General features: G+C 42.0%; 1 protein-coding gene across 3 annotated transcripts; it reads right to left on the reverse strand.

Moving 5' to 3' along the window:
- Nucleotides 1-2,235: 2,235 nt before the first annotated feature.
- On the reverse strand, nt 2,236-10,234 carry LOC130455024 (dermokine-like). 3 transcript variants are annotated; one of them, XM_056802291.1, is made up of 4 exons: nt 9,567-10,234; nt 6,370-8,368; nt 4,147-4,213; nt 2,236-2,477 (listed from the first exon to the last, which is right to left on the reverse strand). In XM_056802291.1, exon 2 carries the CDS (start codon nt 7,202-7,204, stop codon nt 6,476-6,478), a length of 729 nt encoding a protein of 242 aa, XP_056658269.1. In that variant the 5' UTR covers nt 7,205-8,368; nt 9,567-10,234; the 3' UTR covers nt 2,236-2,477; nt 4,147-4,213; nt 6,370-6,475. The 3 variants fall into 3 exon arrangements, with proteins under 3 accessions (XP_056658269.1, XP_056658268.1, XP_056658270.1); XM_056802290.1 differs by having other exon boundaries at nt 2,236-2,501; XM_056802292.1 differs by lacking the exon at nt 4,147-4,213.
- Between the last annotated feature and the right edge of the window lie 5,981 nt (nt 10,235-16,215).

Below are 16,215 nucleotides of genomic sequence, written 5' to 3' on the forward strand. Positions count from 1 at the left end.
CAGCAATGCTGCTGCTGGAGGTGGTCATGATAACAACCAGTGGATGATGGTGTGTACTTGGTGATGATGAAAGTAAAGGTGACAGTGAGGATGATGATGGTGACTCTGGTAGAGGAAGATGTTGGTGATTCCAGTAGTAATGTTAGAGATTGTGGTAGAGAAGAAGATGGTGATGGTGGTGATTTTGATGATGATGTCAGTGATTGTGATAGAAAGATGGTAATGGTGGTGATTCTAGTGAAAATGCTAGTGATTGTGGTAGAGAAGAAATTGATGGTATTTGCAGTGCTAACGTTGGCAAATATGGTAGGGAAGAATTTGATGGTGATGGTGGTAAGTCAAGGAAGATGGTAATGGTGATGATTCTAGTGGTAATGCTAGTGGATTGTGGTAGAGAAGAAATTGATGGTATTTCCAGTGCTAAAGTTGGCAAATATGGTAGGGAAGAATTTGATGGTGATGGTGGTGAGTCAAGGAAGATGGTAATGGTGGTGATTCTAGTGATAATGGTGGTGATCGTGGTAGAGAGGAAGATGATGGTGATGGTGGTGATTTTGGTGATGATGTTAGTGATTGATAAAAAGATGATCATGGTGGTGATGCCAAAGATAATGATGATTGTGGTAGAGAAGAAATTGTTGGTAATTCCAGTGCTAAAGTTGGTGAATATGGTAAGGAAGAATTTGATGGTGATGGTGGTGATTCTAGAGATCATGTTGCTGGTTGTGGTAGAAAGATGATGGTAATGGTGGGGATTTTGGTGATGATGTTGGTGATCATAATAGAAAGGTGGCAATGGTGGTGATTCCAGTGATAGTGTTCATGATTGTGGTAGAGAGGAAGATGGTAATGGTGATGATTTTGGTGATGATATTGATTTTGGTAGAGTAAGATGGCAATGGTAGTGATGGTGATGAAAGTAAATTGTAGAAAAATTAAGGACCCAATTAAACAGGGTCTTCTGACTCCATATTCTTTCCACTGCACTATAAGCATCTCTTTACAAAATAAAGGGATACTCTAGGCCACTTAGTCTAATTCTTACAACTGAAAAAATCAAAGTCTATTGATGGAGAATGCCAACTCTGTGCTCATAATAAGCCCCCAGTAAAGCACCAAAGACTCAAGTTGGCCTTCTTGGGAGGAAACAAACTTCCTCAGCTGCTCATGACCTTGGGTGCTTCTGAGCAGTTCTAGGAAAGTCTGGCATTGGACCCTTTGGTGTCCCCTATGCCCCACATGCTGCCACAGTACTGGTAATGACTCTACATATTCTCACAGAGCTCCAGGATAAGGTATAGAGCAGTGATTCTGCTCTTTATTCCTGGCACCAGCACCACATGTCCATTTCTATCTGCAGGAGTGGAGTGTGACCAAAAAAAAAAAAGTTGAACTAGTGGAATCATAATATCCTAGATGTAAAGGTGGAAGGAACTAAAGAGACTATCAAGTCCAACCATTTCTTTTTACTGATGAAGAGACTAAGGCCCAGAGAGGGTCAATAGCTCACTAGAATTTATATAGCATACTAATGTTTGCAAAGCACTTTGCAAATATCAAAGGTAGGCAGTGATTCAATGACTTGACCAGTGTCATACTGCTTAATGTCTGAGACTAGATTTTAACTCAGGACCTTCCTAATTCCAGAGCTAATGCTCTATCCTCTGGGCCACCTAGATCCCCCTAGCTTGTCCACTGCACACAGCTAGTAAGTAACAGAAGTGGGATTAGACACTAAACTGTCAAATAGCTAGGCCACTAGACTTAAGCTTCTTCATCTGTAGAACGTGGATAATTATCTTTGCTCCTGCTGTATTTTTACTAAGGATCAGGTGAAATAATGGATTAGGAAAGTCTCTGAAAATAAAACATGTCTTAATTATCTTTGTATCTTTCTTAGTGCCCTGTGCAGCATTTTATGCATAAATGCTTTAAAAATCATTGCCGAATAATGAATATAAAATATTCTGAGAGCTCTGAATTATGTTGCAGATAATGAAATGTCTTCCACATTGTATATCACTTTGTAAGCTGTAAAGTGTCTTATAAATAGCTTTGTGCTTTGTAAATGGCAGAATGCTTTGTAAACACTGAAACACCTTGTGAACTGTGAAGTTTGTTCTGCACACTTGAGAGATTATGATGGGATAAGATTTTCTATTCTTATCCTATTTCCTTTACAGATGCAAAAGACCAATATTATTTCACTTTCCCTTCCCCACAATTACAGAGGCATTTCTGAAATTTTCCAAGGCCTTTGTTTTGAGAACAGCTCTTTAGTTGGGTTGGCTGGACTTTTTTCTATTTCTCTTCTTCCATTTGTCCAACCTAGGGCATAAATCATTGTTGTTAAGCTCATGTGTTGTCATTTTCAGAGAATCTGACTTGGTTTTGTCACCACATTTCCAGGCTGCAAAAAAGTTTTCAGCATCTGATGACCATTTGTCCCACAGGCTCTTCAAATATCCAGGAGATCCCTGAGGAGATGGAGCAAGAGTATACTGTGGAGAGGAATGACACAAGCTGAGCTTCTCCATCCCTAAGATGGGAAAATGACCACCCACCCACCCTACAATGCAGGGAGCTGCTTGTCCATTGGGGAGTAGAGGCTTGAATGAGTCTGGGCTCTACCAATGGATTTTTGGTCAGAGCTAAAAGCTATAAACAGAACTAGACCAAAGGAAGGGAACCAGGAACCATGAGGCCTTCCATGTGCTACCCGAGTGCCTAAGTGGCTCCCCCACCCCTAAGATGGTGTAGACACCAAAGGACTTCCAGTGAAATTGTTGGCTGAACCCAAGTAACAAGGCCCTCCAGTTCCCTTTGCTTCCCAAGTCACCCTCACTTATCTGCAGCAGTCTTTGACTGCCCATTGACAAACCCACCCCTCTGCCCCTTCTTGGTCAATCCCATCCCTTCCCATAAGAGTAACCTTTTCATTGCCCCTCTCTCAGGGCATGGTTGGGGGACCTAGAATGAAGAGTGGGTCTAGAGGTGAGTTTTATGCTTCTGAAGATCTTATCTCTGACCTCGTATTGCCTCCGTGATCCCAAAGCCCTCTTCTCAGCCTCATCTCTTGAAATCCTTCCACTCTTACCTTTCTCTGGGACTCAGCTTCCACATATGGGAAAGGGGGGGGAATAGAGTAAAAAGAACTCCTGGGAGACAGGGAAGGCAAGGAAAATGATCCCTGCTTTTCAGATGGAGAAACTAAGATCCATAGAGAAAGGAGACATGACTTTCTTCAGTCACTCAACTTCTAAAGGGCAGACACAGTGTTCAAATCCACATCACCCTGACTTTTATTTTAGGGATTTCCCTTCTTCCCTACCTCACAGATTTGTATTGCTCTGTGTTAGTATGAGCTGTTACTTTTTTTAACCCCTACCTTCTGCCTTAGAATCAATACTGTGTATTGGTTCCAAGGCAGAAGAGCGGTAAGGACTAAGCAATGGGGGTCAAGTGACTTGCCCAGGGTCACATAGCTTGGAAGTGTCTGAGGTCAGATTTGAACCCTGAACCTCCCATCTTTAGACCTGGCTTTCAATCCACTGAGCTACCCAGCTACCCCCATGAGCTGTTATTATTGTTGATGTTGTTTTTAGTATTATTATTATTATTACATGGGCAGTGGGGATTCTGACATATTAGGGCTGAGAGGTCAAAGTTGAAGACATTTCTCTGTTGCTGTTAAAAAACAAGATTGGAGGGGCAGCTGCTAAGTAGCTCAGTGAATTGAGAGATGGGAGGTCCTAGGTTCAAATATGGCATCAGACACTTCCTAGCTGTGTGACCCTGGGAAAGTCACTTAACCCCCATTGCTTAGCCTTTACCACTCTTCTGCCTTGGAACCAATATATAGTATTAATACTAAGGTGGAAGGCAAGAGTTTATAAAGAATTAAAAAATTATATTAAATTTAAATTAAAAAAAAAACAAGCAAGATTGGACCCAACTTGAGTAAGTTCAGCATAGAGGCAGCAGTGTGACTTAAATGAGCTTCTCCCACCAATGAGCCCCACAGGAAATATGGTTTCTTTGGTCAGGACCCCCTTGGAAAGAGCCATGAAAACTTTCCTCAGAATCCCCTGGGATGGCTAATTTCCTTAAAAAATGCATGATGTAATAGGAAGAAATCCAACTTACCCTTTATCTGCCAGAAGAGTCAAATGTAACTCAACCCAGGCCAGTTGTTTACAAAGACTTAAAAATTCTGTAAGGAAATAAATGTCTAATTGTTGCAGGGTTTGTTTGGGGTCTTTTGCCAGATATCTGTGTGTGTGTGGTGAGGGTCTGAGGGAGGTAGCATTTTAGATTCTCTGACCCTCCCTCCCCATGTGTTCATCATGGCTGTCTCCATCTCCAGTGAGGTCTACAGATTTCATGTTTAGACTTAAAAAAAAAAAGTGTCCTAATGTTAGGGTCCTGCAACCTTGGTCCTTCTTGGAGACTCTCACCCTATCACGGAAGCATAGATGGAGAGCTGGAAGGGATCGTACATTTCACAAAGCAGTCAACAGAGATGCCCACAGAGGATCGAGGGCCAGAGTGGAGACGTTGACTCGTGTCCTCCCTCTCTAAGTCAAGTGCCCTTTTCCACTGACCCACTGTCTCTTAGGGTGGAAATATAGGCAGCCAGAAAATTCAGCTGGGGATCAATTCTAGCCCATATGCGTCTCGAGAGTGTTTCGGGTATACTTAGAGCCTAGGTTTAGCTCTGATGGGAAGGCAATAGAAGGAGGAAGGAGAAGAAGAGGAAAAGGAATATTCGAAAGACTTCCCAGTTCATTTGAAGAAATCTGCCCTCCCTCTTCCCCCTCTCCCTTCTGGCCTCTCTCTTCTTTCTCTCTTCCTAGAATAAGACAAACATTTAGGAGACAAGCCTCAAACAAATGATACGAGCCAATTTTATTCTATAAATAGGAGTCCAGGAAGCCTTCCAGGCCTCCCCAATCTCCAGGGACTTTCCTTCCCAATCTCCTTTGACTTTCTGCAGGGCCAGCCTCGCTTTTTGTCCCATTTTCTCCTAGGCCTTAGTTAGGCTCACCTCACAATTGTACTCAGGCTATATGCCAAGACTGGGAATAATCTGCCGATCTGGACCCCTGCCTTCCCTTTGGAATAAATTGTTTGGCTCAGGCATGGTTGGTCCTAGTTCCAGGCATACTCTCCCATTCCACAGATTGTGACCTGATCTAAGCTGCCAAGCCAGAACTTAAACCTAGTTGTCCTACCTTCTTGTAGCTCAGGGTTCTTTCCACGTACAATGGTTATCCAGAGCAGATGCTTTAAAAGTGTAAGGGGTCCCTCCCCATTCAAGGGCATCTCTAAATAATACTGATGCCAAATCGATCCTCCCAGCCTCTCTTCTCCCTCAGCTCCCACATTTTAGCTGTCAAATCCTGCAGATTCAATGTCTGAAAGATACCTGTCATTCATGCCTCCTTTCTTCTTCCTCTTCACTCCCAAATCCATCCCCCTAGTGCAGACCTGTCACCCCTCCTCTAGAGCAGTGGAATCATCTCCTAATGTCCTTTCTCTATTCACTCTCCCCTTTGATCTTTCACAAAAGCGCCAAAGGGCTTAAACATTTTCAAAGATGCCCCAGCTCTTCTGTTGTCCATATTAAAAATGCCAATTCTTCCATCTGGCACTCAAGGCTCTTCACAATTTGGCTGCATTGGACTTTTCCAGCCTTACCATATACAATTCTCTCCCTTTTTCATAAACTGGAATGCTGGCTTTTTCCTAATCTTAGTGGCCCCTTTTTTTTTTTCAGGTGAGACTGTCTACCTAGGCTAGACTGTCCTTCCTCCTCTTGTTCTAGTGAATTCCTTCTTTCCCCCTCAAAGTCCAGTTCAGATGTCACCTCCTCCCTGAAACCTTCCCTGATCATCTCTATGGAAAATTATTTTCTACCTCCCCCAAAGTGCCCAAGAACATTTTGTCTGGATTTCTCCTTGCCCCACTACATTTTACTATGAATTCTATTCATCCGTATACATGTTCTATTTCCCCCAGTGCCCAACTCCCATCAACTACTTGAGGGCAAGGCACGTTGATTTTTTTTAATATTGTAACCATCCATGTCAAGTCTTTGTCCAGAGAACACGCTCAGGAAATGCTTGGTGGATTGAATCGAGCTACAAGGTGCCTTAGAGAGCCTGAATATTGTGTCATTTTATAGGAGAGGAGACTGAGACCTGAGGAGGAAGACATTTGCCCAAGATCATGGAGCCAGTCCATGGTGGAGCTGAGCCTAGAACCGGGATCTCCCCGTGTTCCCACTCTCAATGCTTCTTGCCCACAAGGAGGAGGGCATCCCTCCTTGGTGCCCACCAGCTCCCCCCACCACCACCACATTCTCACCTTCCTATCTTGCCAGATCCCAGGACTTGACTGCTGATGCCCAGTGTGGTTGGGAACTTCAGCCAGAGTCCTCGGATGGATGCACAGGTGTAAGGAGAGCCAGCTCTCACAGCGAGTGGGTGTGGGAGTAGGAGCGGGAGATCGTGTACCTTTCCTTGGCGTGGGACCAGTCTTTGTTGGTTTGCCGACAAGGAGAGGGTGAGGAGCGGGTCGAGCAGCTGCATGTGTACAAATGTCTGCTGCTTTTGCCCCCATTGCCTCGGCTACTTTTGCCCACATTCTCTCGGCTGCTTTTGCCCCCATTGTCTCGGCAGCTTTTGCCCACATTCTCTCGGCTGCTTTTGCCCCCATGGCCTCTGCTATTTTTGCCCACATTCTCTCGGCTGCTTTTGCCCCCATTGTCTCGGCAGCTTTTGCCCACATTCTCTCGGCTGCTTTTGCCCCCATGGCCTCTGCTATTTTTGCTCACATTCTCTCGGCTGCTTTTGCCCCCATTGCCTCGGCTGCTTTTGCCCCCATTGTCTCGGCTGCTTTTGCCCCCATTGCCTCGGCTGCCTTTGCCCCTGTGGCCTCGGCTACCTTCGCTGTGGCACTCATAGGTGCAGGTGCAGGTGCTGACGCGCCGGGGTGACTTTGAGTATGGTGAGGGGGTCGGTGAGGGGCTCCGTGTGGAGCATGGCGATGGGCACCGTGAGTACAGCCGTGAGAACAGCGAGCCCAGCTGGGAGCGCTGGCGCTGGAGCTGGCGTTTGGTAAAGGTGCATGTGTAGGTCTCTGTGACTGTACAGTATGGCTTTAATGGGTTGTATGTAGTTCTAACTGTCACTCTCATCATCTTGTAGTTTCCCTATGTACGTGACCATAGACTGTGTCCACGGGTGAAAGCTTTTGCATTGGTGAATTAACTGGAAGTTCTCTCTCTTTTGGTGTCCGTAGTAGTGAAAGGAGCCTCCCTGAGTGTTTCTGAGAGGTCCAAGGGAAGTGTTGCCAGGGGGCCCTGAGCCCTGGGACTAAGCAAGAGCCTGGGCCCGGAGAAGACTAAGCCATTGTTACTACATCCTAACTTATTGCACTCCCTAGGGTGGGGGACAACATCATCACCAAGGGGCACCAATGAGAGCCTTTCTCTCTTGTCCAGAGTCCCAGACCTCAGGAGGGTTCAAGGCCAGAAAGTAGGAAATTGGGGTTCTCTTCCTCTTCTCCCTTCCTGGGCCCAATCTTCTGGCATTGATGACTTGAGTGGACTCCTCCATGGTCCACGCCTAATTAGGTCTGGGAGAGAGTTATTCTGAAGCTATGGGGGAAATCCAGAAGATCGTAGGTTCAGAGAAAGATGACCAGGATGGAAAGAGAACCTTGTCTGCATACCATTGGGGAATCTGAAGGAACTGAGCTTAATTAGCACAGAGACCAGAAAACTGAGAGGGCAAGATGTCTTCAGATACCATGTTCTCCTTGGCCCTTTTCCTTATTCTGGGATGCAGTTCCTACCTCACAGGCACATGAGTACCAAGGATAAAACTAGGAGCACTGGGCAGAAAGAAGGAAGCAGATCTAGGTTCTGTGTAGGGAAGAGTGTCCAGTCATCAGTGATCCAAAAGTAGAATGGACTTTCTTGGGATATGGGGTTAGATCGCTGTCGCTGGAAGTGTCCAGGACAGCCTGGATGGTTCCTTCCAAGGGATGTAGCAGAAGAGATTCCCACTGCAGGCACAGCCAGAACTAGATGCCTTCCAAGGTCCCACCCAACTCTGAAATTCTAGTTTTATGGTTCAGAATGAGATATTGTGACAGGAGATAAGAAAGCCGATACCTCTGACCAGTCCTGGCTACATGGACCCTGAACAAGTCACTCAGCTTTTCAGAGACTCCAGGTGGCTCTTTAAGAACAATCCAGAATGGAAGGAGCACCAGCTCTGGAATGAGAAGACCTAGGTTCCAATCTGACTAGTGCTAAGTCATGGGTAAGTTATTCTTCTCCCTTGGCTTCAGCTTCTTCCTAAAAGGTAGAGATTGGACCAAAATGTACCATCCACCTCTAACATGTTTCAGAGCCATTGATGACCTGCCATTAGTGCTCAGTGTTTCCTCAACTAGGACTTCCCTTTGACCAGTTGGCCCAACAGGTTCATGAAAAAATAAATAAATAAAAGGATAATAAGAACTCACCTTTCTTTGGAGTTTTTCATCAAAAGGGAGGCTTTCCCTCAGGGAACATTTGGTTCGAAACTCCATTGTGGTTTTCATTGGTTATTTGACCTCCTGAAGTTCTGCCTAAACTCTCAGAGCTTTCTCAGTTTCCTGATCTATAAAGTGGGAATGATCGCTTCTGCCTTGGGCTGCCTTTATAGATTTGTCATATAAGGATCCACTTTACAAGGCTATGAGAGCTATCAACTCTTCCTATAATATGCATCCTCTCCCTCTTAGTTAGGAAACAAGGCTTTGATAGGTGCCCAAATCACCTAAGACGGAGGCACCCATATGGGAGATATCTCACCAAGGATCTGTTTTTCAGAGAAGACATTTTGTGTTCCCTTAGCATATGGCGGAAATAGCCTTTCCTGAATGCTACTCAGGTGGAACCTGCTATGTGATTAAAGCTACTAGTTTTATCCTTGGTCCTCATGTGCCTGTGAGGTAGGAATTGCATCACAGAATCAGGAAAAGGGCCAAAGGGATAGTCTGTCTGCCACCCACAGCACCAACACCATGAACTAAGTGTAGCCCCCAGAGAGGGACTACCTTCACCCCTTTAGGATCTTTGTCCCTGAGAAGTGGGTTTGGGGTTTTCTTTATCTTAGAGACTCAAGTTAGGGACTAACCTTAGAGGCAGGATTTAAGAGTTGATGTCATTACCAGCCTAGCAGAGAAGGCCTGACAAGCCAGGGTGACTGGGCCTCAAATTTGGACTTGGAACTAACTAGGTGCCTGACTATGCCTAGGAGATGCAGGCCCTGCCTTGGGCCTCAAACTTTGAACTTAGTGGGGCTCTGCTATATTGGACCTGAGCTAAATTGTGTACATAATCCACCTTCCCTCCTCAGAGACTGAAGTGGCATAGGGGGGAATTATGCCCCAACTTGTGGGTGGGGATATTTACATATTTATTCTTATACCTTTGAAATAAATATTCTTTTTACAAAAGCTAATCTGGGAGGTAGGAACAAGAGGGCAGAGTAAAAGCAAGGACTCACCTGAGCTCTCTCAAATTCCCCTCCAAATGATTTTAAAATAATTCCTTAAATTGAATTCTGGAATAGTAGAACCAAGGAAATGTTGAGGTGAAACAATTTTCCTTCCCAGGACAATTTAGGAGGTCAGCAGGAAAGGTCTGTCTCAGCAGGGTGGTGGCCAGATCTGGAGCCCAGCATAGATCACACACTGAAGGCCAAGTTTGGGTGCCAACCTTAGAAGGCTTTAGAGGCAGAATGGCAGCAGCAGTTTTGGATGCTCTCAACCCACAGACAGTAAGGGTTTTGGATGGACAACTGGTCAGAAGGAGAGTATGAGACCCTCACTGGCATTGGCTGGGGGACTCTGTTGCTTGGTCCATACATAATTCTAGGTTGCAGTCCTAGAGCTAAAAAATGTACTAGCTCACTAGTATTCATGGCCACATGAATACAGAGGCCCTGATCACAGTACCAGGGTGGAGAAGAAGGCTTATGTTGTTCATAGATCACAGCACAAGCCAGGAAAGCAGTAACTGCACCACTGCACCTCTCCTTAGATCATACAACTTGATATAACCAAAAACCTACAGACCCTTAGAACTAGCTCTTAAAAAGAGCAGCAAAAATTAAGGCCTAAATCTTGGGAAAGTGTCCTCTTCATCCTGAAGGCAGAGCCTAATTTTAACAAAATTAAAAGTCAAATAGGTTGGGGAGATGAGCAAACAATAAAAAAAGGACCTGATCATAGAAAGTTGCTATAGTGACAAGAACGAACAAGACATGAACTCAGAAGAAGACAACAAAGTCCAAAGAGGTATAAGCAAAGCTTAAAAGAAAACTATGAATTAGTCTCAGCCCTAAAGGGAATTCCTTGAAGAGATCATAAAGGATTTTTAAAATCAAAATAAGAAAGGTAGAGGAGCAATTGTACAAAAAATCAAGGCATTCTCCAATTGATAAATGGGCAAGGGACATGAATAGGCAGTTTTCAGCCAAAGAAATCAATACCATTAATAAGCACATGAAATAGTGTTCTAAATCTCTTATAATCAGAGAGATGCAAATCAAAACAACTCTGAGGTATCACCTCACACCCAGCAGACTGGCTAACATGACAGTGAAGGAAAGTAATGAATGCTGGAGGGGATATGGCAAAGTTGGGACATTAATTCATTGCTGGTGGAGTTGTGAATTGATCCAGCCATTCTGGAGGGCAATTTGGAATTATGCCTGTAAACCTTAAAATTCCTTAGACTTATAAATGTTGGAAATTTCACCATTGGGAAATTTCATACTTGAAAAATTTCCTATTGATAGTGGGTCTTGTCTATTGGAATGTGAACCCCATTGGCATGGGAGGTTCCTCCTCCTCCCTTCTTAAGATTACTTTAGGACAGAAACCTTTTGCTGAACAATGGAAAGGACTTTGACCTATGCTTAAGCATAGAACAGGAATTTCTTTGAGTCATGATTGATTTTAGAATTGATACAATGGAGATACTTGGAATCAATCTCCACCCTACTCAGTCCTAACAGGATTGAGGAAGGGCTGCAGCATAGATCAAAATTTAATTATTCCAATCTCTACCCTACTCAGGTTAACAGGATTTAGGAAGGGCTGTAGCAAAGGATCAAAGATTTAATTATTTGAAAATATGACCTTCAACAGACATGTGCAAAGCCAGAGACCTCTGGGTGGTCCTGGGTTAAGCTAGAGCCTCCATTGGCACAGGGAAATTGATGGGCAGTGATTGGTAGATATGAGAACTGAGGGGAGGGAACTTGGATGGTTTCCTTAAAGAGAGAGGGGTCTGAAGACTCAGGGGTGGTGGTTGAGGAGTTTGTCTGAGTGGTTGGAGTGTGCTCTGAGAAGCTTGCTCTGAAGGAAGCTGAAGGCGGGGGCCTCTGAGACTGTTTCTCCATTTTGGTCACGTGAGTAATAGGGACTGATCTCTTTTCTTTGCCCCAGCTATCTAAGGGCTTGGGCCTTTTGGCCCAACCTAAACAGAAGGGGTATTTAAGCCCTATTCCCTTCTCTCCCTTTTCTCTCTCTCTATCTCTAATTCCTTTCTTCCTCCTGTTGTAATTAAACTCCATAAAAGGTTGACTGCTGACTTAAGTTTTCATTTAGGAATTACATAGCTGAATTCCTTGGCGACCTTAAATTAATATATATCAGTCTTTTAAAAGTGATTTCCTTGTCACATGCCCAAAGGGTGATAAAAGACTGTCTGCCCTTTGATCCAACTATAGCACTGCTGGGTTTGTACCCCAAAGAGACAATAAGTAAAAAGACTTGTACAAGAATATTCATAGCCATGCTCTTTGTAGTGGCAAAAAATTGGAAAATGAGGGGATGCCCTTCAATTGGGGAATGGCTGAATAAATTATGGAATATGTTGGTGATGGAATACTATTGTGCTAAAAGGAACAACAAAGTAGAGAAATTCCATAGAGAATGAAAAGACCTCCAGGAAGTGATGCAGAGTGAAAGGAGCAAAACCAGGAGAACATTGTACACAGAGACTGATACACTGTGGTACAATCAAAAGTAATGGACTTCTCCATTAGTCTCAATGCAATGTCCCTGAACAACCTGCAGGGACCAAGGAGAAGAAAACAAGCAGAGGACAATCGGTGAGAGTAAAAACACAGAGGAAGGACAACAGCTTGATTACAGGGGTGGAGGGGATATGAAGGAGGAGAGACTCTCAATGAACACCCTACTATGGAAACCAATAGCATGGAAATGGGCTCCGGTTGAGGAACCATGTGATACCCAGAGGAATTGCACATCGCCAATGGGAGGGGTGGGGGTAGGGGGGCAGGGAAAAAAAAAAGGTGATCTTTGTTTCTAATGAATAACATTGGAAAATGACCAAATAAATGCTTTAAAAAAAAAGGTAGAGGAAAACTTGTGTGTGGAGGGGAATTTGGGGGGAGCTAGCACCCCCAGAAATCGCTCTAATGAATAGACAGGTGACTGGTTAAGATAATTGCAGAGAAAATGCAGGCTTTATTAGACAGGGAGAGGGGGAAAGCACTGCTTTGAGTGGTCTACCCAAAGCAAGCATCCAAAGATATTCACATGAATTCAGAATTTATAGGAATTTAACACAATTTCTGTGTGTTATATTTTCTTTATCTTGTCCTGTCCTCCTTAAGTTTCCAATTTCTAAGTTGAGTCAGAATTTAGACATGTCCAAGGCTTTTTAGGCTGAAACATTTCAGACAGGGAGTTAAGATTATAATTGTACATTTCCCATGGGAAGTGGGACACTGTTCCCATGGGAAGAAAAGTGGGGGGTCACATTAGAAAAGAGTGAATTAAAGGTATATATTTATGTCTATATAAATATAAAGCTGCTTGGGGAGGGAGATTTCTCTACTCTTCATAAGGAGAGATTGGTATCTCACTTCTGATAGGCACCTAACTTTTACTAATTTTCTATAGAAAGTTGCCAGTCTATGATTACTAATACTAATTCATGTATGCTGGGGAATGATGCACAATTCATCCCATACACTGAAAAAAATAAATTAAAGTGATGTGAGAAAATTATGAAAAGAGTCAACAACTTGGTAAACTAAGCACAAAATTCCACTCAAAAAAATAATATCTTTAAAAAAAAACAGAATTGGCCAAATGGTAAAAGGGACACAAAATTCCACTGAAGAGAAGGACCTCTTTAAAAAAAATCAATCAAATGGAAAAGGAGATCTAAAAATTCACTGAAGAAAATAATTTCTTAAAAATTAGATTTGGGCATTTGGAAGCTAATGACACCATGACATATTAAGAAACAATAAAAACAAAGTCAAAAGAATGAAAAAAAAATAAAAGAAAATGTGAAACATATCACTGGAAGAACATCTGACCTGGAAAATAGATAAAGGAGAGATAATTACTGGACTACCTGAAAGCCATGGTCAAAAAGAGAACCTAGATATCATATTTCAAGAAACTATCAAGGAAAATTGTGCTGATATTCTAGAGCCAGCGGGTAAAATGGAAATTGAAAGAATCTACCAATCACTTCCTAAAAGAGATTCCGAAAAGAAAACTTTCAGCAATACAATAGCTAAATTCCAGAGTTCCCAAGTCAAGGAGAAAATATTTCAAGCAGCCAGAAAGAAACAATTCAAATATCATGTAGCCACAGTAAGGATCACATAAGACTTATCAGCTTCCACATTAAAAGATCTGAGGACTTCGAATATGACATTACAGAAGGCAAAGGAGTTGTGTTTCCAACCAAGAATAATTTATCTAATAAAACTGAGTATAATCAGAGAAGGGGAAATGGATATTTAATGAAATTTCATGCATTACTGACAAAAAGATTAGAGCTGAATAGAAAATATACAAGACTCAAGAGAAACATAAAAATGGTAAATGTGAAAGAGAACTCATAAGGGATTCCATAAAGTTAAACCATTTATATTCCTACATAGGAAGATGATACTTGTAACTCATGAGAACTTTATCATTAGAAGGCATATACATAGATAGAGGTTGGCTGTGAGTTGATTATAATAGAATGATTTTTTTTAATAGAATTAAGGGATCAAAAAGAATAAGGGGGAGAGGCAGAATGGGATACATCATCTCACATAAAAGATGTGTGAAAGGAAGAGCTTTTACAGTGGAAGGGAAGATGGAATGGTGATAGCAAGTAACACTTAAACCTTACTCTCTTGGAATTTGATCAGAGAGGGAATAACACACTCAGTTGGGTCCAGAATTCTATATTACCTTATATGGAAGTAGAAGGAGAGAGGATAACTAAAGAAGGGAGGGGTGATAGAAGAAAGGGTAGAACTAAGGAAGGAAGTAATCAGAAGCAAAATGGACTTTTAAGGTGGGGTAAAGTGAAAGAAAAGAAAGATGATAAAAAAAGGGGAAACGGGATGGAGGGAATTACACAATTAAAATCATAAATGTGAATGTGAATGGGATAAGGTCATCCATAAAATGGAAACATAACAAAATGTATTAAAAACCAAAATATCACAGTATGTCATTTACAAGAAACACAGTTGAAGCAGATAAATACACACAGGGTAAAGGTAAGTGGCTAGAGTAGAATGTATTATGCTTCAACTGAAGCTTTTTTTAAATGTGGGGGAGGGGGGGCCAGCTGGGTAGCTCAGTGGATTGAGAGCCAGGCCTAGAGACAGGAGGTCTTGGATTCAAATCTAACCTCAAACACTTCCCAGCTCTGTGACCCTGGGAAAGTCACTTACCCCCCATTGCCTAGCCCTTACCACTCTTCTGCCTTAGAACCAATATCCAGTATTGATTCTAAGATGGAAGGTAAGAGTTATTTAAAAAAAAATGTGGAAGTAGCAATCATGATCTCACACTAAGAAAAATGCAAATATAGATCTAATTAAAAGAGATAAGCGGGAAAATTTAAAAGTACCATAGACACATATCAATACTAAGCATATATGCACCAAATAGCATAGCATATAAAATTTTAGAGGAAAAGTTAAATGAATTATAGAAGGAAATAGATAGCAAAATTATATTAGTAGGAGACTCTAACTTTTCCCTCTCAGACCTAGATAAATCTAATCCAAAAATAAACAAGAAAGAAGTTAAGGAGGTGAATATTGTTTTAGAAAAGTTAGATATAGTAGACTTCTGGAGAAAACTAAAAACTAAAAAACTAAAAAGAATGTACCTTTTTTCTCAATAGTATTAGATTTTAGGAACCTCACAATCAAATGCTGAAAAGCAGAAAGAGCAAATGCAACCTTTTTAGATCTGTTTTATGAAAAAACCTATAAAATAAATAAACCATTCATTAATTTGATTTCTAAAAGAAAGGAAACCAAATTACCAGTATCAAAAATTAAGAGTCCACTGCTGGGTTTACACCCCAAAGAGATAATAAGGAAAAAGACTTGTACAAAAATATAGCCACACTCTTTGTGATGGCAAAAAATTGGAACATGAGGGGATGCCCTTCAACTGGAGAATTGCTGAACAAATTGTGGTATCTATTGGTGATGAAATACTATTGGGCTGAAAGGAATAATGAGCTGGAAGAATTCCATGTGAACTGGAAAGACCTCCAGGAATTGATGCAGAGTGAAAGGAACAGAACCAGGAGAACCTTATACCCAGAGACAGATATACTGTAGCACAGTAGAATGTAATGGACTTCTCTGCTAGGAGCAATGCAATGGTCCAGGACAATTCTGAGGCACATATGAGAAAGAACGTTATCCACATTCAGAGAAAAAACTGTGGGAGTAGAAACACAGAAGAAAAACAACTGCTTGACCACATGGTTTGATGGGGATATGATTGGGGTTGTAGACTCTAAACAATCATCCTAGTGCAAATAGCAATAGAATGAAAATAGGTCTTGATCAATGACACATGTAAATCCCAGTGGAATTGCTTGTTGGCTACAGGAGGTGGGTAGGAGGAGGGGAAGGAAAGAATATGAATCATGTAACCATTGAAAAGTATTCTAAATTAATTAATTAAATAAAATTTTTCAATTAAGAAAATTTAAAGGGTGAATTTACCACCAATGAAGACAAAATTAAAGCAATTATTAGGAGCTATTTGCCCAACTATATGCCAATAAATCCAATGATCTAAGTGAAATGAATGAATATTTACAAAAATATAAATTTTCCAGATTAATAG

The sequence above is a fragment of the Monodelphis domestica genome, chromosome 6 (genome assembly GCF_027887165.1).
Source record: "Monodelphis domestica isolate mMonDom1 chromosome 6, mMonDom1.pri, whole genome shotgun sequence".
NCBI classification, from domain to species: domain Eukaryota; kingdom Metazoa; phylum Chordata; class Mammalia; order Didelphimorphia; family Didelphidae; genus Monodelphis; species Monodelphis domestica.